At 40.1% G+C, this 26,840-nt stretch overlaps 1 protein-coding gene across 1 annotated transcript in view; it reads left to right on the top strand.

Annotated features, from left to right (window-relative positions):
- Positions 1-26,134, top strand: part of LOC121376986 (calmodulin-beta-like) — a 65,996-nt gene extending 39,862 nt beyond the window's left edge. The window contains exons 3-5 of the mRNA XM_041504805.1: positions 14,001-14,144; positions 23,033-23,287; positions 24,449-26,134. Of these exons, the coding sequence (XP_041360739.1) occupies positions 14,001-14,144; positions 23,033-23,287; positions 24,449-24,558 (509 nt within the window). The 3' untranslated portion in view covers positions 24,559-26,134. The remainder of the gene's footprint in view (positions 1-14,000; positions 14,145-23,032; positions 23,288-24,448) is intronic.
- Positions 26,135-26,840: the final 706 nt, after the last annotated feature.

A 26,840-nucleotide genomic window follows, 5' to 3' on the forward strand; every position in this document is an offset into this window, starting at 1 on the left:
ACGAAGTTTGGATTTGGTTTATAGGGTACCTTGGAAAAGACATTCAAACAAATTGGATGTAAGCACGAAAATAAACCGAAATCAATGCCATGTTTGGTTACGTCGGCAATATGTTTCTTAAAAAGACATTCTAACAAATTGGGTGTAAGCACGAAAATAAACCGAAATCAATGCCATGTTTGGTTACGTCTGGAATATGTCCCTCAAAAGACATCCTAACGAATCTGTTTTTGATGTTCTGAATGAGTGAACGGGATTTCTCGCTGAATATAGCTGGGGAAATATTGACCAAGAGAACGGTCCGGGAATCCGTCGTTTAGTAGCTACCAGCCGAGTACTTACGATTGTTAGTTCGGACCACTGCGCACTTAACCGGCGAACTTTCGGTCACTACGTCGTCTAATTGGAATTTTTCTCCGATATTTCAAACTGCTGATTGGTAGTTAGGGAGACGGAGAGAAATGCTTTTGTCTGGCGACACTCGATAAAAACTGTGTGATCAGAGGCTAATGAGAAAAGAAAAAGGAAGTTTGTCTTGGCGACAGCCCCAACACGTTATGAGTCGACTAAATGCTAGAATTCTTTGTAAATTTAGAACTGGTAATGTCAGACTTCCTATTGAAACAGGTAGATGGTTTAATATTGAGAGAGAAAACAGAATATGTCACTTGTGCAACACTGATGTTGGTGATGAGTTTCACTATATTTTTAAATGTACGTCTTTATCTACTGAGCGAAATGTGTATATACCTAGTTACTATACCAATAGAGCAAGTGCAATTACCTTTTACCAGTTATTTTCTACAACTAAACAAATCACTTTTGTGTAAACTATGTAAATATTTGCAAGTTGTCATTGAAAGGGTCAGTCTTCCGGGTTAATATTACTTAAATAGTATGTCCATTACCACTACAGAAAACACTTTGTAACTTATTTTGTTTAAATTTTCTCCATACTGCACTCGTTGCAGTTTATGAGAATTAAATTCTTGTCTTGTCTTGTTAATTTAAGACGAAAGTAAAGTTTGTTTTGTTTAACTACACCACTAGAGCACATTAATTAATTAATCATCGGCTATTAGACGTCAAATATTTGGTCATTTTAACGCATTTGTCTTAGAGAGGAAACCCACTTCATTTTATTTATTTTTTCATTAGTAGCAAGGGATCTTTTATATGCACTTTCTCACATACAGCACAGCACATATCACGGCCTTTGAAATACATGTACCAGTCGTGGTGCACTGGCTGGAACGAGAAATTGCCCACAGTGCTCACCGACGGGGATCGATCCTAGACCTGATCGCGCATCAAGCGAGCGCTTCACCACTGGACTACGTCCCGTTAAGACGAAGCCACACCATGCGAGCCGCGAGAATAGCCGATTGTGACAAAGACAAACATTACGATTTCATACGAATCATTGGTTGCTATGCTATAGGCTATTTTCGTACGAAACACTCGTATCGTGTGGGCGTCACCTTTATACATTATAATGCCTTTTTAATGGTATCACTCCACTGTTGCAGCCAACGAGTGACATGTAGGTAACGAATTTAGTTCCATTGTAAAGAGTAAAAAAGTAAAGTTTGTTTTATTTAACGACGCCACTAGAGCACATTGATTTTTTTTATCTTATCATCGGCTATTGGACGTCAAACATATGGTCATTCTGACACTTTTTTTTAGAGGAAACCCGCTGTCGCCACATAGGCTACTCTTTTACGACAGGCAGCAAGGGATCTTTTATTTGAGCTTCCCACAGGCAGGATAGCACAAACCATGGCCTTTGTTGAACCAGTTATGGATCACTGGTCGGTGCAAGTGGTTTACACCTACCCACTGAGCCTTGCGGAGCACTCACTCAGGGTTTGGAGTCGGTATCTGGATTAAAAATCCAATGCCTCGACTGGGATCCGAACCCAGTACCTACCAGCCTGTAGACCGATTGCCTAACCGGTACGCCACATTTTAGTAGAGTGTACTCTTCTGAAGAAAACAATAAATATATATTTGTTCGAAGAAATGTGATGGAATCCTTTCGATTTCACCCAGAACCTATTGTTGCAATTTCTTCGTGAAACTGACTTTTATTCTAAATTTTAATTTTATCTCTCTGTGATATTTTACTTTTTACACAGTTCTTTAAACTGTGTTTTACTATAACTGTTAAATTTTTAGATTGATGCTGTTCATCATTTCATGTTTGGATTCACCATAGTTTGACACCCAATAGCCGATGTGTATTTTCCGTGGTGGGGTGTCGTTAAACATTCATTCATTCATTTGTCAAATATTTGTCGAAATCTGGTTAATAGGATTCAGACTAAATATAAAATAAATTAAATAAAACTAAATAGGTATTTGCGTTCTTTTGTCATTGAGTATATGTGTATATATATAATACACATGTGTATGTATGTATGTGTTTGTGTGTATGTATATATATATATATATATATATATATATATATATATATGTGTGTGTGTGTGTGTGTGTGTGTGAGTGTATATGTATATGTATATGTATATATCTATATACATATACATATATATATATATATATATATATATATATATACACATATATATACATACATACATACGTACGTACGTACATACATACATACATACATACGTACGTACATACATAAATACATACATACATACATACATACATACATACATATATATATATATATATATATATATATATATATATATATATATATATATATATATATATCATATACAGCGAAACCTCTCAAAAACCGGACCCTCTGTAAACCGGAATTCTCTCAATACCGGACGTTTTTCGCGGCCCCTTTTTAAATATCTGTACAGAAAAGAACCTCTCTAAACCGGATACCTCATAAACCGGACTTTTTACTTGGAACGAGTGTGTCCGGTTTAGAGGAGTTTAGAGAGTGTATATATATATATATATATATATATATATAATCACATATACTACATGTTCGTCATTATTGTCACGTGGTTTCAAACAACTCAAATTGCTAGATCCAAGATATCAAACAGATAATAACAGCGAATATTGCAGTAATAAGGAAATGTTTTATTTAACGACGCACTCAACACATTTTATTTACAGTTATATGGCGTCAGTGGATCCAATAAATACAAATGCTAATAAAATGTTGTATTAGTGTTAGTATTAAATTTGTTTAACGTCCGTGAGATCAAAGCAATAAAGAGGATTTATAAGGAACGTAAAATTATTAATTCCGAGATTTAAAAAAATAATAATAATAAATTGTCCTAAACGCCGCAAATTGAAGTTAACAAATACATGTATGCTACTATTTTTTCTTGTTTGTATTGATTGTTTGAAAACATATTTTTTGCCTACATTACAAAAGCGTTACCAAATGTTTAATCAATGGGCTCTAGTGGTGTCGTTAAACAAAACAAACTTTAACTTTTGCCTCTGGTAAAGTGCACATAATAGACCGCTTTTTGCTTTATCGGTAGGTGTAACCGTGTCAGCGGGGTGGGGGGGGAGTGGGGGGGGGGGGTCGTTCTCGACGAAGTATCGAAATAAGTTTACTGTTATATTAAAGGGAGTTTGCGTCACCTTTATAATTTATAATACATTTTTAAAGGGACATTCCTGAGTTTGCTACACTTTTTAAGATGTTATCGACTAACAGAAACTTTTAACGATTGTAATTACATATCAGATATATTTTTCTGCATAAAATATTAGTGGCTGTATATTAAACGTGTTTCTGGTCGTTCTAATATTTATACCAGGTTAAATTTCATTTGATTTCCTAAAATATTGTTTTTTTGTACGTACAAAATTATTTGAAGACAAAATCCAGTTTGGGCTTCTTAGAAAAATTATGACGACCAGAAACACATTGAATATACAGACACTGATATTCTAAACAAGAAAATATATTTAATATGTAAGTTTAATCGTAGAAATATTTTATTAGTCGGAAACATGTTACAATGCAGCAAACTCAGGAATGTCTCTTTAAAGGCATATTGTCACAGACCACTGACCTATTTAATGGTCTGACAAAGTATTACCTGAAGAAAAATAATTTGATTTGTCTCTAAATGTACTTTATTCAACCATCTTCATAACCACCATACTCCATTTATTAATGACATTTTGTAAAAATAATTGAATTATGGCAATGGTCCATAATTCAAAAACTAAAATTGCCGAGAGGGTTGACATAGATTTCACTCCATCATGGTTCAGTTAAGATGATGCGATAGCTAGATTTGGTTTCCAACAATTAATGTAACTTTTAGTTATTATCCATTTTTTGAGAAATAAGGCCTTAAATCCGTGACAGTATGCCTTTAAGTGTCATATAGATTGGATGCGGCTCGTGCGTGCGGTCGATTGTTGCGTCTGATATGTCTGCGACTTGCGTTTTGGGGCCTATCCACCATATATGATTATTTAACAGCGCCTGGCCACGTGTGTTTTGAAGACGCACGCATCGCTCGCATTCAGTCTAGACGCTCACTCGCATTCAGTCTAGACGCTCGCTCGCATTCAGTCTAGACGGACGCTCGCATTGATACTAATGTATTTCGAGTTATGTTTTAGCCTGACCGCACGCACGCGCGCACCGCATCCAATTGATATGAGCTTTTAGGTAAGATACCATTTCATTTCGTTTCAACTTCTGTTGGTGCTTACATAAATAAATATATAACTGAGTTTTATTGTACATCATTTTTACCTATTGCTCATAGAAGTGCGTTTGCCAAGTTTAGGTGCGTGCGGTGTGGCACCTCTTTGAAACGGAGAGATACGAGAATATTCTAGAAAATGAACGATTATGTTTTTATTGTAATAATTTTATCGAAAATGAAGAACATGTTATTTTAGCTTGTCCATTGTATAATGATCTTAGAACAATTTTATTTAACAACGCTGCGGTAATTAATGATAATTTTAGTGATCTTAGTTGTCATGATAAAATGATATTTTTATTTTCCAACAATTTTATTATGCGATCTTGTGCCAAAACCTGTGTACAGATTTTAAAAAGTAAGAAAAAGTTATTTATTTGTAAAGTTGTAACTATTATATTTCATTTTTTATCTTTCATTTTAATGTTTTTGTATTTGTATAATATTATCGCCTCTCATAACTCTGTATTGAGTGGCTTTTAAAATATTATGTATATTGTTTTATATTTTTATATAACATGTATGTAATTCTTAAAAAGGTGAGACGGGAATAAATTATTGAATTGAATTGAAATACATCCAATTAAGGTTCACGCACGCTGTCCTGGGCACACACCTATCTGGACTGTCTGTCCAGAACAGTGGGTTAGTTGTTAGTGGTTAGTGAGAGAGAAGATGGTGTAGTGGTCTTACACCTACCCACTGAGTCGTTAAAACTCGCTCTGGGTGGGAGCCGGTACAGGGCTGCGAACCATTTACTTACCAGCTTTATGTTCATTGGCTTAACCACGACACCACCGAAGCCGGTTTTAGACACCAAATAGCCGCAGTTTAAAACATTTTGAGGTCTCACTAAACAAACATTTCCTTTCCTTTCTTTTCCTAATATAATGTACCATTACAAAACTTTTATCTCAATAAGAATCACGTCAGATGTGTTCGTGGCGGGACATCCAGTTATTTTGTGACCTGGTCGGAAACACGTTGGTGAAAATTAGCATTGCACTCGTGCCCGACAAAGCCTCGCAGATGTTTTTGACACTCGTGTGTTTACGTTGGTGCATGAGCGAGACTCGTATCGCATTTTATTTAATGACGTTAAAAGCAAAAGCAAAACACCCCACTTGATACCATTCCGTTTCGTAAGTGCTGCCTTAATTCAAAGTAAACACTGGTTACACTAGTTATACAGCGCAGATCGATCTCAGCGGTAATAAATATAAGGGCCGTAAGAAGAGGGGAGGGTGGGGGCGAGGAGGGGGACATGTGCCACTACCCCACTTGAAACCAAAACCAGTTTCTGTTTAAGTCATATGCTTGTAGGAGGCGGGATGTAGCCTAGTGGTAAAGCGCTCGCCTGATGCGCGGTCGGTCTAGGATCGATCCCTGCCAGTGGGCCCATTGGGCTATTTCTCGTTCCAGCCAGTGCAGCACGACTAATATATCAAAGGCTGTGGTATGTGCTATCCTGTCTTTGTGGTGATGCCTATAAAACATATCTTGCTGCTAATGGAAAACATACAGCGGGTTTCCTCTCTAAGACTCTTATGTGAAAATGACCAAATGTTAGATATCCAAAAGCCGATTATTAATCAATCAATGTGCTCTAGTGATGTCGTTAAACAAAACAAATGTTTAACCTTTCATGTACTTGTACCCCCACCCCACCCTCATTTGGGCGTGTGCCCTGCCCTCACTTTACATGTCGTCCCTACTGCCCTGAACATTGTAATGATCGCTTGCGATAACTTGATAATGTGTATGAAAGAGAAAAAAAAAAGTATTATTTAACGACGCACTCATCACATTTTATTTACGGTTATATGGCGTCAGACATATGGTTAAGGATCATACAGATATTGAGAGAGGAAACCCGCTGACGCCACTTCATGGGCTACTCTTTTCGATGGGGCCACCGACGGGGATCGATCTCACACCGACCGCGCATCGAGCGAGCGCTGTACCAAATGGACTACGTCTTGCCCCCTAATAATGTGTCTTGAATATTGGAGGGATTGGGGGTGGGTTTGTGGTTTTTGTTATTGTCGGGGTGTTTTGGTGGGAGTGTTGGGTAGTGTGTTGTTTTGTTTGGGTTTCTTTTCTTTTTTCCTTTTTTTTTGTTGTTGTTGTTGTTGTTGTAATGCTTTGGGGTGTAGTTGGAGGATTTTTTTGTGCGTTTTTTTTTTTGGTTTGGGGGGGGGGTTGACGGGGGGTTCTTTTGTTGTGTTTTGGGCGGTTAGTGTTGTTATTGTTTGTTCAGGGGTGGGGGTATAGTAGACATGACGTTTTTTAAAATAAAAATTGTTTTGTTATTTTTAATCTATATTTCATTCTGTGTTCTGTTCTTGTCGTCAGTTTATGAACCAATAATCAAAGACTTAAATTTGCTCTCAGTTTTACTGGCCTCGGTGGCGTCGTGGTAGGCCATCGGTCTACAGGCTGGTAGGTACTGGGTTCGGATCCCAGTCGAGGCATGAGATTTTTAATCCAGATACCGACTCCAAACCCTGAGTGAGTGCTCCGCAAGGCTCAATGGGTAGGTGTAAACCACTTGCACCGACCAGTGATCCATAACTGGTTCAACAAAGGTCATGGTTTGTGCTATCCTGCCTGTGGGTAGCGCAAATAAAAGATCCCTTGCTGCTAATCGGAAGAGTAGCCCATATAGTGGCGACAGCGGGTTTCCTCTCAAAATCTGTGTGGTCCTTAACCATATGTCTGACGCCATATAACCGTAAATAAAATGTGTTGAGTGCGTCGTTAAATAAAACACTTCTTTCTTTGCTCTCAGTTTTGAACAATAAGAGTCTTGTGCCGACCTGCGATCTAAATCTAAAAACAAGCACAAATATACATATAAAAGGCTCTATCGCAATTTAACAGCAATCGACTGACACTCGACTTAAGTGCACGGCAAGCGTACCACGAGTGGATACAGGTGTGACGTATTACTGGGAGATCTCCGTGACGTAGACAGAACACTTGGCTTAGTTTTTGTTATCGCAAATTGATGACTTTGAAAAAGTTCGGCTTTGATCGGCCATATCTATATAAACCTGTAGGCATTTCTTTTTCGGGTAATGGGGAGAGTCCTGGTTCATATATATAAATAAAAAGTACGGCTTCTATGTGTGTCTGTGTGCGTGCGTGCGTGCGTGCACGTGTGTGAGTGTGTGTGTGTATATATATATATATATATATAGTCTCTCATAACTCAATAAGGAGTTGCCTTTATATCGTTTATTAAGAATGTCTCTGTGTATATATTGGGTGGGATTTTAATAAAATATCTGTCTGTATATGCTCCACTTCACACACACACACACACACACACACACACACACACACACACACACAGTCTGTGCTATCTCCACTGTATATGTGCTACCCTGTCTGTGAGAAAAGACATATAAAATATCCCTTGTTGCTAATGGATAAAAAATGTAGCTGGTTTTCTCTTAAAGACTATGTATCAGAATTACCAAACATTTGACATTCAGTAGCTGATGATTAAGTAATAAATGTGTTCTAGTGGTGTCGTTAAACAAAAGCAAACTGCGGTTTTTTATAAGGTCAGTGGTTTCAATGTAACAGTTTATCTATACTGGGTTCTGCTGCTTTAACATCATTCATTTCATTTCAAGTTATTTTCGCGCTTATATCCACTTACGGTTCAAGCACGCTGTCCTGGGCACTTACCTCAGCTATCCGGGCTGTCTGTGCAGGACAGTGGGTTAGTTGTTAGTGGTTATATATGTTAGTGAGAGAAAAGAGAGTAGTGGTCTTACACCTACCGCAGTGGCGTAGCCGGGGGGGGGGGGGGGAGAGGTGTTCATGCTCCCCCCCCCCCAATCCCGGGAAATTAATAACATTAACAAGGTTCCTGTGTCATATATCCCACTACACAGGTGCCCCCCCCCCCCCCCCCCCCAATATAAAATCCTGCCTACGCCACTGACCTACCGCCCACTGAGTCGTTAAACCTCGCTCCGGGTGGGAGCCGGTACCGGGCTGCGAACCCTGTACCTTCCAGCCGTATGTCCGATGGCTTAACCACGACACCACCGAGGCCGGTGCCTTATCGTCGAATCAATCATTCCACCGATGCCGCCGGTATACAGTAGTGACGCAGCAGTGCGGTAATTAGATCGATCAGAGCGGTCGGTCGCGGTGTTCAATCATTGCCACCTCGTCTCATTTTTCATCGGCCTTTTCGCGGTCAATAGCGGTGTGTCTCGCACGGATGCATTATCGAGGAGCACCTTATTGCGACCCTTCATCTTGTCTTGACTTACGCTTTCCCCCTGATCAGATCTCATAATTAAAATATTGACTTGCCCCGTACTAAATGTCCCATGCGATCGAGTCGCGGGGATGATACAAGAGGTGATTAATCGAACATATTGATTATCGATCGCAGAATAAACCACGATGGCTTTTGTGTTTGGCTGTCTCACGGGGCGTGTTCCGTGGTCGTGAGATTCCCTGGGGAAAAAGGCGATTGTTTAATCAGTCGTTCATACTTGTGAGATATCTGCACGGTAATTTGACATATTGCTGGTTTGTGGCTGGCTATATTATTAGAAATGAAACCCGTTGTTTCCAGGGGTGGGTGGGCACGGGGCTGGGGGTGTGGCGAAACCAGAGCAGGAGGACCAAGTTCATAGAAACGTTAAAGGTGTCTGATATGCAAGCGCGTGTTCAGAGGGGTCGGGGATCGAATCCCACTGGTTCCGCTAAAGCTAATTTCTTCTCTTTTTTTTCGATATATTTTTGGTGGGATGACTCGACCTTCCTATTAACTTCGCTTGTCACACACACACACACACACACACACACACACACACACACACACACACACACACACACACACACACACACACCTCCCATTCAACCCTGCAAAATGTCCTGCACACGCCTCTTTTGGATGACAACAGGTATATCGCGCCTGTATGAAGTTAAAGTTTATTTTGTTCAACTCCCCACACACATTCCAAAACACACACACACTCCCAAAACACACACACACACACACACACATTCCCAAAACACACACACACACACACACACACACACACATACACACACACACACACATACACACACTCCCAACAAACACACACACACACACACACACACACACGTACACATTACAGTTGGATCCGCGCCTAAGTAAAGCATTCTATGTAGACCCACACACACTAAAACAAATTCATTTGAACACTGAAAGTCGGATCGGATTGGTGTGTGCGCCCTAAACACTTACCCCTGGATCCGCGCCTTAAATAAACCTCTCGACATACACTAAAACAAAAATTCATTACTTTAATTTGCCAAGTTAGCACTACATGATTTTTCTGAACACTGAAATTCAGAGGGGTGTGTGCACCTTAAACATTCCCCCTGGATCCGCACCTTAAATAAAGCACTCTATGTAATTCTGTGGGTGAAAAAAAGAAAAAAAAAAAAAAAAAAAAATGTTTGTTTTCCTGCGTACTTTGCTAATGTGTAAACTGTACAGATTACCCAAACAGCGGCATATGTCCAAGATTTGCGCTCTACGCACGAGCAACGGTTCGTTTGAAGAGATCTTTCGGTGTACACAAGTCTGCATTTTAGTACCTTTCAGACTCCGCGATGATTAACAGCAGAATGCATGGGATAGATGAGCTAAACCTGGAAAATATATTAACTAGTTTCGGGCTGCACAATGTTTTTTAAAGTGTCATTACATCTTCTTTCTTGTTGTTGTTTTTCTTGGGGGTTTTTCTTTCTCGTTTTTTTTGTATAATTGTTTCTTTTTACCCTCTCTTGTACCATTCGCTCATTTAGCTTTCTAATTACTTTCAGTAGATAAAACAAAAATCAGTTTTTGTAACGGTAAAATCGAGTTCCAAAATTATCGTTTCTGAAAAATTTAAATATATATGTTTTTTATTTCCTTGGTTCTAGTCTCTATTCACGCATCTGTTTCGCTCATTAGTAAACTGTTTTCCCAGACATACAGTAAATCAGATACAGTTCGCTTACATTGTGCAGTACATAAGCACTCTTTTGGAAATTAGTAGATAATAAGGGCGTGGTAACGTTCCGTTAAAATTATGGCATGTTTTCACCACTTGCAGCTGCCGTTCTCGTGTTTTATTAAATGTAAGGAAATAAAACAAATAATAACTTTATCTTGCGATGAGATATGTATTTTAGTACCTGTCTTGATATTTGTTTTTATTATTCTCAACTAGGGACGGAAATATAGCTCATTCGGTTGGGTGTTCGCTTGAGGTGCTTGCGTCACAGGACCGAACCACCTCGGTAGATCCATTCAACTTATTGGGGGTTTTCTCGTTCCAACCAGTGCACCACAACTGGACAAAGGCCGTGGTGTGTGCTTTCCTGTCTGTGGGAAAGTGCATATAAAAGATATCTTGCTGCATTAGGAAAAATAATGTAGCCGCTTTACTCTGATGACAACGACCGGCCTCGGTGGCGTCGTGGTTAGGCCATTGGTCTACAGGCTGGTAGGTACTGGGTTCGGATCCCAGTCGAGGCATGGGATTTTTAATCCAGATACCGACTCCAAACCCTGAGTGAGTGCTCCGCAAGGCTCAATGGGTAGGTGTAAACCACTTGCACCGACCAGTGATCCATAACTGGTTCAACAAAGGTCATGGTTTGTGCTATCCTGCCTGTGGGCAAGTGCATATAAAAGATCCCTTGTTGTATTAGGAAAAGATGTAGCGGGTTTCCTCTGATGACTTCGTGTCAGACTCGTTCCAGCCAGTGCTCTACAACTGGTGTAACAAAGTCCGTGGTATGTACTATACTGTCTGTGGGATGGTGCATATAAAAGATCCCTTGCTGCAAATCGAAAAGAGTAGTCCATGATGGGGCGACAGCGGGTTTCCTCTCTCAATATCTGTATGGTCCGTAACTATATGTCTGACGCTATATAACCGTAAATAAAATGTGTTAAGTGTGTTATTAAATAAAACATTCCCTTCCTTCGTGTCAAAATTACCAAATGTTTGACATCCAATATCCCATGATTAATTAATAAATGTACTCTAGAGATGTCGTTAAACAAAATAAACTTTACTTCTTCGCAACTATGGCTATTGTCTGCGTCTGGGCCTATTGGAGTTACTTTGTTATGTTTAACGACACCACTAGAGCACATTGATCATCGACTATTGAATATCAAACATTTGGTAATTGTGTACTCGTAGTCTTGGAGGAAACACGCTACATTTTTCCATTAGCAGCAAGGGATCTTTTATATGTACTTTTCCATAGATAGGACAGTTCTTTGATATACCAGTCGTGGGGCACTGGGGCACTGGTTGAGATGGGAGGGTGTGTAAAAATTAAAGATAAACTTTGTTTGACACTACTTGAACACATTGATTACTTAAATCATCGGCTACTCAGGCATCAAAATAAGCATTGTGTCTGGTAACCCATTTACAGGTTACCACAAAATATAACCTGGTAACCTATCGGTTTCCACAACTATATGAAAGTTAGAATTGAATTCCTGTTACTACTACGCGGTCGTTCTGAAATTGTAACGGTGCGCGCGAACATCGGTACGTGAAACGAAATCCGGAAGTAAATTTATCTAGAGGGCGCTGCTTAAACGCGGATTGCCAAAATTTGCTTTGCAATTGCACAAGTGCGCACGAACATCGGTGCAATTTTGTACGAGAAAACAAAACGCGGACATAAATTCATCTAGTGGACGCTGCTTAAGGTTGGACTATACCAATTCAAATCCCATAGGCGACCATGTTAACGTTTGTGTTTAAAAACACTATATGCAATATATCAACCAAACTATGGCCCATAAATATCAGTACTACAACCCCTACCTCAAAGTATTAACTGCAGAAAATGGTACCTTTCATGGCTAATTTTCGGTATAACCAGATGTTTTTACAACACCCCTAGTTTCGCACAAAATTTTAGTACTTTTTTTTTACATGTACCCCATACATGTTCCAAGCACAAGGCTACTTGACACAGTGGTACTAGATTAATTAAAATTGTATACATTTTTAGTCCAGATGAAACTAATATTTTTTACAACCAACACACTCACATTTATAACCAATCACAGGACTTGTGGTGTTAACTTCTCTATCAAAAGTTCGGTGCACCTCGAACTTCGACCCAGCCGGAAATTAATTGGTATAGTGCTACCTTAAACGCGGAGTGACTTGCGCGCGAACATCGATGCAATTCCTGACGAGATAATGAAACGCAGAAGTCCTGAATGCATTGCCTGGTTTACGTTCGGAAACGAAACTACCGTTCGTTGAAATTTTTGTCGAGAACGAAACACCGTTCTCGACTTATCTAACATGTGGTAACCTCCCAGTAACCAGAACGACCGTTCTCGACTTATTTCGATGCCTGCTACTGAAAACGTTTGTTTTGTTTAAACACATAATACTAGAGTACATCGATTTCTTAACCATCGACACCATATAACCATCGACACCATATAACCATCGACACCATATAACCGTTAATAAAAAAACATTTTGAGTGCGTCGTTAAATAAAACAGCTCCTTCTTTTTAGACCTGGGTCCTGTTCCACGAAGCGATCTTAGCGTTAAGATCACCTTAAAAGTGCTTAACTATTTTATGCACCTAAGGTGGGCGGTTAAGCGTATATACTGTTCGGTAACGGTATCATGTCAGACCGGCCTAGGTGGCGTCGTGGCAGGCCATCGGTCTACAGGCTGGTAGGTACTGGGTTCGGATCCCAGTCGAGGCATGGGACTTTTAATCCAGATACCGACTCCAAACCCTGAGTGAGTGCTCCGCAAGGCTCAATGGGTACTTGCACCGACCAGTGATCCATAACTGGTTCAACAAAGGCCGATGATAAGATTAAAAATCAATGTGCTCTAGTGGCGTCGTTAAATAAAACAAACAAACTTTATATGGCGTCAGACATATGGTTAAGGACCACGCAGATATTGAGAGAGGAAACCCGTTGTCGCCACTTCATGGGCTACTCTTTTCGATTAGCAGCAAGGGATTTTTATATGCACCATCCCACAGACAAGGTAGTACATACCACAGCCTTTGATATACCAGTCGTGGTTCACTGGCTGGAACGAGAAATAGCCTAATGGGCCCACCGACGGGGATCGATCCCAGACAGATCGCGCATCGAGCGGGCGCTTTACCACTGGGCTACGTCTCGCCCCCTTTTGTGAAATTGGGCCCAGCTGCTCTACTTCTTTCATTCATTCTTTCATTCATTCAGTCATTCGTTCATTCTTTTAAATTCCTTCTGTCTGTTGCAGAACTCCAGCAAGCATTCGAACTGTTCGACAAGAATCAGGATGGCAAGATATCATCTGAGGAGTTGGGCTGTGTTCTGCGGACACTGGGCTACGACTACTCGCAGACGGAAGTGGAAGAGATGATCAAGAATGCAGACACGAACGGTCAGTTTGTAAACACAATTATTCTTCTTTTTTCTAACACAGTGACCCGTTGGTGAGAACACCATGCGCTATTTTGGTTACAAAAATGGCAGCCCGTACGCCTATGTACCTGCCTCAACTCCCTCCACGGGTGTAGCCTCTATCTACTTCCCTGCACCCACTTGGCATCCTCGTTCTTAGCTCGAGTCACATCTAAAGTACTAATCAAAATTATACCCAGGTGATTTTCCAGTCTTATATATTAGTTATGAAAATCCCTGCAATAAAAAGCATAAAATATTTTCAGTATTATCATGACCTGTTATGGTATTCAAACAACCGGTAGAAAAAATGACAATAAATGGCCTGTTATAGATAGAAATATGAGATGTATTTATAATTTTACTGTAAAACACATGTAATTTGAAACAGACTGTAACACCCAGTTTGATATTGAACACACCTGAGACCACCCTCTGCTTAGCTTCTTAGTACTTGTGATTTCACCTGTCAGCTTTAATCAATGTCAATCTGGGTGTTATAGTCTGTTTCAAATCACATATGTTTTGCAGTAAAATTGTAAATACATCTCATATTTCTATCTGTAACAGGCCATTTATTGTCATTTTTTCTACCGGTTGTTGGAATATCATAACAGGTCATGATAATACTGATTTTTTTTTAGGGTTTTTATTCTATGTAGTTTTATAACTAATATGTAAGACTGGAAAATTACCTGGGTATAATTTTGATTAGTACTTTAGCACTCCCCTTGTTGATAAGTTGTAGGGGAAGGCTAGAGAGGACTGTGTGTAATACTTCCGGCAATCGTCGACGGCCAAATGGTAGCCAGTTACTGTGTCTAAAATACACATATTTTCTTAAATCTGTTGCCACAGGAACGAAGGAAATATTTTATTTAACGACGCACTCAACACATTTTATTTACGGTTATATGGCGTCGGACATATGGTTAAGGACCACACAGATATTGAGAGAGAAAACTCGCTGTCGTCAATTCGTGCCACAGAGTTTTAGTTTGGTTATTCTCGAGTCCAGTCATGACAGTAGATTTGCATGTTGTTAACCAGTACCAACGTGTCACGTGGTCACACGCTTTGCCCTACGTCACAACCAGAAAGTTCAGCGCAGGTTCGTTTCACATAGATACATTTGGCTCGGGGGTTGGGGTTAGTTCGCGTGCATGACTCTTTTAGAGAGTTAACTTAAACTTTCTTGTTCTATATGCCAAGACCATCAGAAAAAAAGTTTGGGTAACACTTCCAGGTTAAGTACGTTTTCTCAGCACAGCCCATTTATGGTTTTCTGCTGGAACGAGAAATAGCCCAATGGGCCCACCGACGGGGATCGATCCCAGACCGACCGCGCATCAAGCGAGCGCTGTACCACTGAGATACGTCAATGCACTTAATTATATCAAAAGACCTTGGCGTTCCCCGAACAGACATACAAAAAACCCTCGTGACCAAATTAGTGAGATCTAAGTCCTGGCAATATCCTGCCTAATTAAATAAATTCTTCGCAAAACATCCCAAGCAGAACCCTTTGGGGGTAGTGTTGCCATGGTGATCGACATGCCCTGGTCTCTTGCAACGGGTTACCGTTGACAGAGCGATTCGTGTAAAGGATTTTGTGGAGTCTCGATAGACTAAGTATCTTTCAGAAAAGCATGTACTAATTTCTATACAGAAAAATATAGCATGTTTAGGAAAAAAGTTAGTTTTATTTAACGACACCACTAGAGCACAATGATTTATTAATCATCGGCTATTGGATGTCAAGCATTTTGTAGGGTAGCATATACCACCGCTTTTGATATACCAGTCGTGGTGCACTGGTAGAGCGAGATATAGCCTAATGGGTCCACTGACGGGAATTGATCCTAGACCGACCGCGCATCAGGCGAGCGCTTTACCACTGGGCTATGTCCCTCCCCCATGTTTAGGAGGCCATGCGCATGCTGTCAATACCTTTACCGGGTTTTTGCTCCGCTGTCTCCCCTGTTTCCGACGCCTATGGATGATAAAGCGATCGCCTGATGCGCGGTCGGTCTAGGATCGATCCCCGTCGGTGTGCCCATTGTGCTATTTCCCTTTCCTGTCAGTGCTCCACAACTTATTGATTGAAAACACATTTTATCGCATAAATTGATGTACTAAAGGCCCTGGTATGTACTATCCTGTCTGTGGAATGCTGCATATAAAATATGCCTTTCTGCTAATTGAAAAGAGCAGCCCATTATGTGGTGATAGCGTTTTCCCTCTCATTATCTGTGTGGTCCTTAACCATATATCGGGGCGGGACATAGTCCTTTGTAAAGCACTTGGCTGATGCACGGTCGGTTATGGGATCGATCCCCGCCGGTGGGCCCATTTGGGCTATTTTTCGTTCCAGCTAATGCACCACGACTGGGATATCAAAGGCCGTGGTATGGGTTATCCTCTCTGTGAAATGCTGCATATAAAATATACCTTGCTGCTAATAGGAAAGAATGGTCCATTATGTGGCGCCAGCGGGTTTTCTCTCTCATTATCTGTGTGGTCCTGAACCATATATCTGACGCTATATAACCGTAATTAAAATGTGTTTCATTGCGTTGTTAAATAATATTTAAAAACCTCAAGTGTGAATTGGCAGGATGCCAACCTACTGCACCGATTCGCGTGGCATCCTTTGTTCCCACTTCCTTTCGACGCCTATGAAATGTTAAAATGTATAGGTATCCTAAAAACCGTGTGACTATCAGTCTATCTCAACTCTTTGCCAAGTCTAATTTAAACAATCAGTTTCCTTTATCTGTTCATTGCTCTACCATATCCAGATATTTTGTCTTGGCTTTGAAGTAGAGTCTGGGACACGATAAACGCGGATTCAATATCAGTAATTAATTTTTCTGCTATCTGTAGTCGAAAGACGCGCACAATGGACAGGATATGGATGGTACTGCCTGGAGTCCGACAAGCCGACCAAGTTCATTTCAAATCAAGCCCGCTGAGGGAAGGTTTAACAAATGACGACCTGTCTTTTGGAAGACAATTTTAATAAAAACTCGTCTGCTGAAACGTATTGTCGGGATGTGATGTCAAAAACAAGAAGATGATATCATTAATGTTACAAAGATTCGCCGAATGATTGGTATAAGAGAGCGGGGTGTATCCCAGTGGTAAAGAGTTCGCCTGCTGCGCGGTCGGTCTGGGATCGATCCGTGTCGGTGGGCCCATTGGACTATTTCCATTTAAAGAGGTTTGCTGGCCTGGCAGTCTATTTTTAGAGTTATGACGCGCCATCCGTCTAAATATAGACTAGTTATCCCGCTGTCCCGGTGTGTAACCATACAATATTTACCTGTGCTGTACAGTACAATACTGCTGTATGTTGACACTCGGAGTTGAGTGTTTGCGTAACAGGGGCATTTTAATTTGAACATAATGTTTTATTTTGTTTATTTCAGTTTACAATTAAATGCACAGAAACACACCATTCACCCATCCATTGCAGCAGCAGCAATGGTACAGCCCACGCATGTCAGCTTTTTACCGGGCAAGAGACACACAAAAACACCTTTGTATAATCTACAATCAGTCCCAAAGCCATAAGAGTCCATAAAGTCGAGAAATTGATATATTTCTTTACAAACCTTGACGTTTTCACATTCTCAACCAAGAGCAGACAAGAACACGCATATGGAGTGCGCATGCGCTGAGAGTAAGATAGGCGGCAAACTTAAAAAATATTCTATTTAAAAATGACGGATCTGATCTGCACCAATCAAAAAAAATATTTACACTGATAGCTCGGCAAGTATCTCAGGCATTAATTGGCTAGTAAACTGGGATGAAACCGCCTCCTGTCAAAATGCTTGACACGGGGAATCCTTTCAAGTCTTCGATTTTAGCAGGGAATCCGCAAGTTTTTCCATTAGGAATGGAATCAAAACGATTTAAAAAGATGGAAAATGATGGTGGAAAAATCAATCGGAAAAATATAACAAAAATAGTTTTGGGTAGAAATTTTTTAAAGTTTCATATTCTGAGCGAACTGGCTCGCGACCGCCGTTTTATTAAAATAAAAATGGTGCTGACAGTGAAAAAGCCAATTTCAAAACGTTACTTAACCATTGAATTTTAATTAGGTCAGCGCTCAGTGAGCAAACTTCTTGTAATGGCGTTCCAGCTAGTGCACAACGACTGGTATATCAAAGGATGTGGTATATGCTACCCTTCCTGCGGGATGGTGCACATAAAGGTTCCTAAGCTACTAATGGCAAAATGTAGCGGGTTTCCTCTCTAAGACTGTCAAAATTACTAAATGTTTGACATCCAATAGCCGAGGCTTAATAAATCAATGTGCTCTAGTGGTGTCGTTAACCAAAACAAACTTTTCATTTTAAATCAAGCGAGCTGAGGGACGGTTTAACAAATGATGGAATGTCTTTTAGAAGACAGTTTTAATAAAAATAATAAATAAAAAAAAAGTCGTCTACTGAAACGTATTGTTGGAGTGTGATGTGCACAAAAAGAAGATGACGTCATTATTGTTATACAGAGCAGCTAAATGTTGGGTATACTGAACGAAAAAAAAACATCAAAGAGAGTTGCCCTGAGTTGCCCGTCTTTACTAAGAATTGTTCAACTTATGCTAGGGTCAGACTACCAACTGCTAGTACAAAGTTGGCCAACTTTCTGCTCTCACGACTTCTACGACCATCCAGATGCTAGTCTGAGCGCTCTTACAGCTCGTAAGTCAGGAGTTGGCGACATTACAACGCAACCGTTGAGATGGCCAACTGCGTTGTGACAGTTGACAGTCTGACTCAAGCATAATAGAGATTTTTTTTAGTTGCTAAAATTTCTTATTGAATACTTCCTAATTAAATTCTTGTTTAGAAAAAACATCAGTGCTACGGTCACATTTATCACCAGTGTCAGGCTTTGTGATATTAATTGCTCTATCAAAAACTTTGACCTAGCCGGATCTTATTTGCTTTAGTGCTACCTGAATGACCTTTTAACAAATTAAGTTTGTCTTGTAGGAGTCGAAAATCTCAAATTGCCAAATATTTGACATCCACTAGCCGATGATTAATAGATCAATGCTCTAGTGTCGTTAAACAAAACAGACTTCTTCTTTTTTTTCTTTTTTTCGTTAAACGTGTATCTATATCCATGGCTGAATGACCGTTGCCTTGTAGAAGATAATATCAATAAAACATATTTACAGTTGAACGTCGACAAGAGGTGATGGCCTCAGATTACAGTTATCTTCCCATTTGGTTGTCCAAAATCCGGAAGTTTCACCGCGCAAGTAGACTGCTGTTTGACTGTGATTATTTCATGGCAGACAGCTATGAAGTGGCAACTGTTTGACTGAAGTGACAGGGGATAGCATGTAGTTTGTAAACATGTGTAACTTGTTGACATTGAAGACTTGTTTGTGGTAATTCCGGCCCATGCAAAAGTAGTGCTTTTTGTGTAAAATGGGTGTACCCCGGCCTGGTTTAGAGGGTGTGTCTGTTTAAACCAATATGCTGGGAGAAAGAGCTGGACAACAGGGGTTGTCCTTTTCAGGGTATGTGTCCCCCATGCAGGCAAAGGTACATACAAAACTTCACGGGCCTGCTGATATTAATAAAAATGTTATAGCCACTAAAGGCTATATAGAAACATGTAGCGAAATTAATTGTGGTTTGAGGCCTGATATACACTGTCGACATGTTCACGAGTTGGTACTATTAACGTTGCATATAGCTGTCGAGAGATGCTTTAACACGTACTCACGATCGCTCTTACAGAAACTAGTCTCAATAAAATCACGACTCTTACTGGCAAACTTGGAGAAATTACAAGAGCACCAACAACGTTTGCGTTATCAATTCTGAATAAACTCGCCGACGGGAGGATGAGTTAGATATTCCTATCTGCGTTATGGATGATAGTGTTAATAGAAATAGTATTGTTGAAGCATGGTTACGGTTCGGTGTATAACCTCGGAATTTAGACACGTTATTCGTGCATCAATCCGTTGAGTCTCGCTCTAGCCAGTGCACCACGACTGGTACATCAAAGGTTGTGGTATGTGCTATCCTGTCTAAGGGATTATGCATATAAAAAGATCCCTTTCTGCTAATCGAAAACAGTAGCCCCTGAAGTGGCGACAGCGAGTTTCCTCCCTCAATATCTGTGTGGTCCTTAATCATATGTCCGACGCCATATAACCGTAAATAAAATGCGTTGAGTGCGTTGTCAAATAAAACATTTCCTTTCCAATCCGTTGAGAGATGGTTGAACAAATTCAGTCTGCCGTATGGACAGTATTATCAATAAGCATTTTGGTAAATCTGACACATAGTCTTTAGAGAAATCGGTCGGTTTTGGATAGATCACCATCGATGGACTATTCCTCGCTCCATCCAGTGCACCACGACTGGTATATCAAAGTCCGGGGTATGTGCTATCCTGTCTGTGGGATGGTGCATATAAAAGACCCCTTGCTACTAATGGGAAAAATGTAGAGGGTGTCCTCTCCAAGACTGTATTTCAATATTACCAAATGTTTGACATCCACTAACCGATTATTAATAAATCATTGTGCTCTAGTGGTGTCGTTAAACAAAACACTTCATTATAGGGTTACGTCGATACAAACGAACTATACAAGAACTGAACATTTGAACTAGAACTTAAGAAATCTGAAACCTTAAGCTAACAAAAATGAAAGAAAGAAATGTTTTATTTAACGACGCACTCAACAAATTTTATTTACGGTTATATGGCGTCAGACATATGGTTAAGGACCACACAAATATTGAGAGAGGAAACCCGCTGTCGCCACTTCATGGGCTACTCTTTTCGATTAGCAGCAAGGGATCTTTTATATGCACCATCCTATAGACATCGATCCCACACCGACCTCGCATCAAAGCTAACAAATGGTTCCAATTCTCCTCATGGGGTTAGCCTCAATAATTTATTGAAAAACACTCGAAAGATGAACCAAAAAAAAAGACGAGAGAAAAAGGGACAGAGATACACTATTAATTGATGTCTGAAATCGCTGGAGGATGTTTGTCAAATAACTGCAGCATGTCTTAAGGAAAGCAGTTTTTATCAAGTTCGTGCACTGCCCATAGGCGTACACCGCTCCAACATGGCGTCATTATTGTATTTTATTATTTTTTTATCGCATTGCCCCCTTTCCTTTCTGGGGCGGGACGTAGCCTAGTGGGATCGATCCCCGTCGGTGGGTCCATTGGGCTATTTCTCGTTCCAGCCAGTGCACAGTGACTGATACATCAAAGGCCGAGGTATGTACTACCATGTCTGTGGGATGGTGCATATAAAAAATCCCTTGCTGCTAATCGAAAGGAGTAGCCCATAAAATGGCGACAGCGGGTTTCCTCTCTAAATATATGTGTTGTCCTTAACCATATGTCTGACGCCATATAACCGTAAATAAAATGTGTTGAGTGCATCGTTAAATAAAACATTTCCTTTCTTCCTTTCCTTTCTCTCCTTTGAATTCCATCTCATTTCTTCCCCATCTGGCAACCCTCATATCTTTCAACTTCTTTCGCTGTCCACCTCCACCTCCCAGTCCTTGTCTCTCCAACCGCGACATGCCATCATTATTAATATGTCTATTGCCGCGCAAAGATGCGTAGACGTTTCGTTGGGGGGGGGGGGGGGGGGCTAATAGAATATTCCGAAATACGGCTACTTCTCCACCTGCCATGATTAATTGTAAAGTATTATTAGATCTGTACACGCGTCCAGTGATCAACATGTTATTGGCAGTAATTGTGTATCCTATCAGGCTCCGTCTATAAACATTTATATATAGAATATCAGGTTACTACGTGGTGATATCGTGGTTATTTGGCGAGGTTTAGATAACGGTGTAACAGTCAAAGATTCAGCGAGCCTGTTACACCGTTATCGAACCGAGCCAAATAACCACGTTATCAAAACGTAGTAAGCCTGATTTTTTTTTTTATTTTATTTTTTTATTTTTTTTTGGGGGGTGGTGGTTTTGGGTTGGGTTTTTTATCATGCAACCCCTTCCAAGTTATATTTTTGTAATATGTTTCAGTCAAAAGTGGTATAGAGAACTATTAGTATTATCGTGTATAAACTACTACCGGAAGTTGGATAAGAGCAGGTGCTCGAAAGCATCTTGGGAATGGCAAAGCTACTGTAACAAAGGCCGTGGTATGTGCTATCTTGTCTGTGGGATGGTGCATATAAAATATCCCTTGCTGCTAATCGAAAAGAGTAGCCTATGAAGTGGCGACAGCGGGTTTCTTCTCTCAATATCAGCGTGGTCCTTAACCATATGTCCGACACCAAATAACCGTAAACAAAATGTGTTGAGTGCGCTGTTAAATAAAACATTTCCTTCCTTCCCCGTCGGTGGGCCCATTGGGCTATTTCTCATCCCAGCCAGTTCACCACGACTGGCATATGAAAGGCCGTGGTATGTGTTATTATGTCTGTGGGATGGTGCATATAAAAGAATGTAGCGGGTTTCCTCTCTAGGACTATATGTCAAAATTACCAAATGTTTGACATCCAATAGCTGATGATTAAAACTCAATGTGCTCTAGTAGTGTCGTTTTTTTTAACTTTCCCTTCCTTTCTTCTCCCACAGAGAATCTTGCTCCAATCTTGCGACTGGTACGTCAAATGCCGTGGTATGTGCTATCCTGTCTATGGGATGGTGCATATAAAAGATCCCTTGCTTCCAATCGAAAAGCTCATGAAGTGGCGACAGCGGGTTTCTTCTCTCAATATATGTGTGGTCCTTAGCGATATGTCCGACGCCATATAACCGTAAACAAAATGTCTTGTGCGTCGTTAAATAAAACATTTTCTTCCTTTTTTCTTCCACAGAGAATGGTTTTGTGGAGTATGACGAGTTTATCTCCCTAATGACGCGGTGGTCTACGAACCAAGGCCCGAACCCGGAGCAGGAGGACAAGTTCATGGAGACATTCAAGGTCTTCGACATGGACGGAAACGGGTATATCGATAAGCACGAGCTGAGATACGTCATGCGCCGACTCGGCGAAAACCTGTCGGAGGAAGACACGAAAGCCATGTTCCAGTTAGCTGATTTAAATGGCGACGGCTTGATAGATTTTGATGGTGAGTTTTAAAGAGACTTGGAGTATTCTTTTTACCATTATGATGATCACTTTTAAAGTTTTCCCCATTGTCATTAACATTAACAATTGGAATTTCTCTACGAACGACACAAAAGCCATGTTCCAAGTTGCTGATGGTGAGTTTTAAAGGGACTTGGTGTAAAAAGGTTTTACCATTATGGTGATGACTTTTAATGTTTTCCCCATTACCATTACCAAGTAGTATTTCTAACTGAAAAAGTATCATGTCATTTAAATAAATGCTGGAGTTTCGTTAAAGGGACATACCCTAGTTTCAACCCGTGAAAATTAACACTAAGTTTAGTTAGTCTACAAACTTGTAACTCATTTGGATAAAGTTACAATTGAATGAAACATAAGTCTGTGACTTTGAAATGGTGAAAGTCTGTGACTTTGAAATGGTGAAATACCCTCTAAAAACAGACCAAAACTCGACTCCATAACTGTTACTTCTCAGACGCACGTGCGTTTTAAAAAATATGAGAAATGCATTTTGTGATATTAAAAACACCAGGATGACCAAATGTACGGAAATGGATAATCTAAACAATAAAATCTAAGTAAAGTATGATTTCAGTTATCAAAAACGGCTCTAATAGTAAAAAATATGCCTTAGTGTTTAAAAACTAGGATATGTCCCTTTAAACATTCATTCATTCATTCATGACTGATTGAAAAGAAAGAAAAAAAATGTTTTATTTAACGACGCACTCAACACATTTTATTTATGGTTATATGGCGTCAGACATATGGTTAAGGACCACGCAGATATTTAGAGAGGAAACCCGCTGTCGCCACTTCATGGGCTACTCTTTTCGATTAGCAGCAAGGGATCTTTTATATGCACCATCCCACAGACAGGGTAGTACATACCACGGCCTTTGATATACCAGTCGTGGTGCACTGGCTGGAACGAGAAATAGCGCAATGGGGCCACGGACGGGGATCGATCTCACACCGACTGCACATCGAGCGAGCGCTGTACCACTGGGCTGCGTCCTGCCCCTGACTGATTGATGGGTTGCATGTCTCATACAATTTCGGACGTTTGTGAATTCTGCAGTGGGCGAAAGTTTCGTATGTTTTTATTTCAAAGGAGTTAACAGATTATTATTAACTTTACTTTTTACTTTGCTTTCAGAGTTCTGCAAGTTAATGGGAGGCCTCAACTCGTTTCCCCGCCAGCAGGAAAGCACGTCATCGATGGGGGAGTCATCCAAAAGTTCAGGGTCTGAAGCCAGCAAGAACTGACAAGACGTCGAACCACCTCTGACCCCCATCCCACCCACTCCACACTTCCCCTGATTCAACATCCCAGAGAAGGAGTCGTCCTACGTCATACCTGCGCTAGACAATAACTGAGATATTGGATCTTATCCATGGGTCAAAGGTCACTCATTTCAGAGGTCAGAGGACAATGTAAAGGCTGTTTTTCGTGCACCTCCTTCACGATTTTTCACATTCCATATTGTATTTAGGATCTATGTCTACACCTGGCACAAACATTTTCACATTGTATAAAAAAAAAACCCACTAAATATCATCACCTTTAAAACTATATATCTCTAGATAATTGGGTTTTGTTATTTGAATGATATTCCAGATGAATGCCCTCTTTGTATTTTTATCATATTTTATTAGGTTTGTTTTAATGTTTATGGAGTGATGCGATTGGCTAACTGACATAAACAATGTGCAGAGCAAGGAGTTGTCTTTTTCGCACATTGATAGATCCGTGGATGTGATTGGCTAACAGACAAGGTGTATTCGTTTTCAAATATTTATGGAAAGCTGTGATTGGCTGGTCGACGTGAACACTATGCGGAGCAATCAGTTGCCATTGTTTCGTATTTTGATACGACTTGTGAGTGTATATAGCGTGTTGTTTTGTACTTACAGCAAAACATATTCCCACCAATGAAATATCGTGTGTGCATCTTGTGATTTGTAGCCGTGAGATTCAGACATGTCCACAGTTTCGGATTCCTGGATACTTTTAGAGATTTCAGGATGTTGAATGGCGTCTGAGCGTTGTGATACTGATACGAATTTTACGAAATGCAGTCAGTGATTAATTAATACCAACGAAACTATGGAGCCAATACTTCAAACAGAATTATAGTCTGTTATACAAGGCGTTTTAGTTTCATATCTAAGAGGATTTAGTTTCGTATCTAATAGGATTTAGCTTCGTGTTTCAGACAGTTATGGAAACTAAAACATTATCGTGGATTGATCGACGCTGCGTGTTTGTTACAATGAATTAAAAATGAATAATTTAGCAAAATAATGTTTTCTGGAGATGTTTCTCGAATAACGATTTTTAGTTCAAATGGTTGTTAACAAGCAGCTGATGGATACGGAATATCGAATGATGGTTTCATTTGATAGGCGAAATTTACAACGATGTTTTGGGGTTTCTTTTTATTGTTTTTTGTTTGTTGTTGTTTTGAGGGGGGTTGGGGGTTTTCTTTAAAAAGTATATATTTAGTGTTATAATTTGTTTGTGTTATTATTTTGACCTGATTTTAAACAAGTAAATGATAAACGTTTAAATTTTTTTACACCACTTTGTAAGTTCATATGTGCGGATTGTTTTACAGAACATGGTTATTTCTTTTTAGTTAAAAGACAGCCTTCCTATGTTAAAATGTCTTCAATATACAAGTTGGTAGGCACCGAAATGTGAGTGAAGTGTCTCTACATACTCCCCCCTCCCCCTCCCCCTCCCCCACCGCAACTTGTGCAACACAAAATTTAACTTTTATTCCATTTAGAGAGGAAACTCTAAAAAAACAAATTCCATTAGTAACAAGGGATCTTTTATATGTACCATCCCATAGACAGGATAGCACATACCATTGCTGTAACGAGAAATAGCCCAGTGGGCCCACCGTCGGGGATCGATCCTAAACCGACCACTCGTCAGGCGAACGCTTTACCACTGAGCTACGCCCCGCCCCTTTTTGGACGCTGAATCCCCAACCTAGAAAAATGTTGTAGCCTTTAAAGTGGTTGGTTAAAAAAAAAAAAAAATGTTGAATTAATCAGGGCCCCGTTCTACGAAGCGCTAAGATTACCTTAGGTGTATAAGGTAGTTAACGGGGCCCAGGGCTGCGTTCAGTCAGACCGAGCGGGAAAACATCCGATTGACTGGTTTATGCGCTACACGGTCAACCAAATGACCAAGTTGGGAACCAATCAAACAGTTCGCGAACGTTAGCGAAACGTTTGCTGGCTGAACTTGGGGCTGGTCTAAAGTCTATTTGACCTTGTCAACGTCACAGACTCTGATTTCACTGTTGTAACCTTATTCAGATGTGTTACAGTTTTGTAAATTAACTAAACGTAGTGTCTATTTTCACGGGCTGTAACTAGGGTCTGCACCTTTAACGAACGTGGTTTGGGTTTTGTTTTTTTCCTCCTATTAAATACTCATTTTAGTTTCAGTTGATTTTTATTCAAAACTAACGCACATTTAAAAAAAAAATCATCGCGATACTTATCGTATCGCGTTACGTATCGTACCGCGA

The sequence above is a fragment of the Gigantopelta aegis genome, chromosome 7 (assembly GCF_016097555.1).
Source record: "Gigantopelta aegis isolate Gae_Host chromosome 7, Gae_host_genome, whole genome shotgun sequence".
Taxonomy (NCBI): Eukaryota; Metazoa; Mollusca; class Gastropoda; order Neomphalida; family Peltospiridae; genus Gigantopelta; species Gigantopelta aegis.